The 2870-nt window shown below is 37.6% G+C and overlaps 1 protein-coding gene across 6 annotated transcripts in view; it reads right to left on the reverse strand.

The window, feature by feature from the left end:
* Positions 1 to 2870, reverse strand: part of ENOX2 (ecto-NOX disulfide-thiol exchanger 2) — a 278795-nt gene that overhangs the window by 71161 nt on the left and 204764 nt on the right. For all 6 annotated transcript variants that reach the window (XM_024739584.1, XM_024739585.1, XM_024739583.1 and 3 more), the window contains one exon: positions 2435 to 2569. In XM_024739584.1, coding sequence (XP_024595352.1) covers positions 2435 to 2569 — 135 coding nt within the window. The remainder of the gene's footprint in view (positions 1 to 2434; positions 2570 to 2870) is intronic.

Genomic DNA, 2870 nt, shown 5'->3' on the forward strand with positions numbered 1-2870 from the left:
CCGGGTCACGAACCCGCGTCCCCTACATCGGCAGGCGGACTCCCAACCACTGCACCACCAGGGAAGCCCTTTTTTATCGGGGAGGAGTATTTTATTTATTTTTTAAATTTATTATTATTTTTAAGAGAACTAAATATCAGTATTTCTAAGACCAGGTTTCCAAAAACCCAAGTAACTTTCCTTGGAGCATAGCTAAATGATCCCTGAGTCACAAGGTTGAAGGGGACCATGAGAAGCCATTTCTTCATAGTCCTTAAGAAAACAAGAGGGAGGCAAAGGGGCTTGAAGTAGAAATTAAAATCACTCTTGAGGTTTCAAATGTCTAGTTGGGGTGGATGTGATTAGCACTGACACTGGCTGCCTAGTACCCAAGTACTTTCAGTCTAAATGGCAGCTTAGCAGCTATTTGAAGGAAGTATGTTAGTATTTCCTTTATCTTAAATAACATGTAATATGACTAATAGCAATAATAATGGCACCAGTTAACCTTCACTGAGTGCTTATTATATACCAAGCATTGTGCTAAGTATATTATTTAACATTCACAGCAATCCTATGAGGTAGATACTATAACTGTCCCCATTTCACAGATGAGAAAACTGAGGTACAGATAGGTCAAGTAACTTGCTCAAGGTCACATAGCTAGCAAGTGGCAGAGCCAGGATTTAACCCGAGCAGTTTGTCTTTGAGGCCTGTACTAAGCAAGGTACTGTCTCTGCAGAAATAGCCCTCTGAGCTACTGTTATGAAAACCTACCCCAATTTTCTAGGCCTGATATTGACCCTAGCACAGCTTTGGGCCTGTAACGATGGCCTGGATGATTTTTTACTCCCAATGTTAGGCCTTTTTTTGTTCCACATTATAGATGGGTGGCAAAGCACTGAAGATTACTTTGTGAGCATAGAGTTATGTTTAAATGTGGTAATTTACAAATAATCTAAGCTAACATTTAGTCCTCTTAGTAACAGAGTAGGTCTGGGCTCAAGATTTTTTCTGGGACATATACCCATACGGTTCAGTCTTCCATAAATTGGTAATATTTAAGCCAAATCAGATAATCTAGTCACTCTAGACTATAAGAGATAGTCTAGAGTGATTGTGATTGTGATTCAGGACCACTCTATATAAAGCTATAAAATAATATATAAGATTTTAGTTTAAATTCTATTATAATAAAATAATGAAGAAAAATGAAATAAAAAAATTACGCCCTTTGGAAATGTTTATGAGAAATATATTAATAATGATTTTTAAAGTATTTTAATAGCCAACATTTTTGAGCACTAACTATGTGCCAGGAATTTTACTAAGCACAATTTAATTCTCACAACAACCCTAAGTGGCATCACTCTAGATCTGTTTCTCAACTTTAATGTGCTTATGAATCACATGGGGATCATGTTAAAATGCAGCTTTGATTCAGTAGGTCTGGGCTGTGGCCTGAGATTCTGGGATTCTTAACAGCTCCCAGGTTATGCAGACCACACTTGAGTAGCAAGGTCCTAGATTGGCCTAGATTGTCTTGGTCCTGTCATGCTTTTAAGTAGGATAACAAGTGAATCTGGGAGATTAATGTTTAGGATGTTTAAAAAGCACCCCAGGCTTCCTGATATGGCAATTCCCTAATGTCTTCATAAACCCATTTTTTGATCAAATTTATAATTATTTTATAACATTTGTATCATTATTCATGATTTTATATTTGCAAATTTGCCTACTTGCTAAAATTTCTTTGTAACCCCCCAAATCAATACTCACAATACTTTCATGGTCATTTAAGGTCATATGCAGAGCAATAAAAAATTTGAGTTGCCCAAGGCACATTCACAAACCTATTTTTATGGTTAATGGCTCTGATAGTCCAGGAAGCTTTTCTGTGTCTAAACTAAGCCCTTCAGATGACATGGCATTTTTCTTCTGATTTTATCTTTAGTGGAGATGGAGTTAGTATACCATGCCCATTCTCTTACAGGTTACTTTGTTCTAAAAAATATGAACAGTTATTCAATGTTAACAATAGTCTTTGGGATGTTCCCCGCTATCTCCTGTCCTTCCCTCTAGGAACCTAAGGTTTTTGGGATATCTAAGTCAGTTCTCATTCTAGCTCCATGTTTATTTGCTTCCTCTAAGAAATGTATAAAATTAGACAAACTTTGTAATTCTTTGCCAAATCCTGCTGTACTTTTATTGCAATGAGTTAAATATTCAGTGACCATATCCTGCATCAGATATACCCCCAGCTTGCCCATAGTGCAATAGGGACTATACTAGTAACTACAGGCCACCCAGCCTATAAAGCTCATATTACAAAAATGCACACTCTAGGCAGAATCTGATAAATGTCAACTTCAAAATAAGTTGTGTCATATTGTTATATTTATGTCCATATGGTCAGTAAAAAGAAACACTTGTGAGGTGATTAAAAATAGCATACCAGGTAAAATTGGTTGTCCGGCAATTCCCAGCGGTGCCATTCCGAGATTATTCATTGCTGTGGCCCATGCAGTTGGATCAGACATGGGTAGTGTCATTGCAGTGGAATCCACATTCAGAGTTCTACTATTATCAGCTAAGAAGAAATGACAAGCAAAATAATTTGTTGTATTAAGGTTTCAGTATCTAGTTCACTTATCAATGTAAACTCTGGCAACTCTTTACAGAAATGGACTGATGGACAAGTGGTGGACACAGCCTTAATTTCAGCTCTTTACAAGGGTTAAAACAATACAGCTCGAACTGGCAGGAAGTTATAGAATTTGAAGGCCCTTTACCAGATGGCATTTTAGTGTTTCTTTCTTTCTCTCTCTCCCTCTCTCTCTCACCCCACTCCCCTCCCTCCCTCCCTCCTTTCTTTCTTTCCTCCCTCCCTC

This window comes from Neophocaena asiaeorientalis, unplaced genomic scaffold (assembly GCF_003031525.2).
Source record: "Neophocaena asiaeorientalis asiaeorientalis breed wild unplaced genomic scaffold, Neophocaena_asiaeorientalis_V1.1 scaffold493, whole genome shotgun sequence".
Taxonomy (NCBI): Eukaryota; Metazoa; Chordata; class Mammalia; order Artiodactyla; family Phocoenidae; genus Neophocaena; species Neophocaena asiaeorientalis.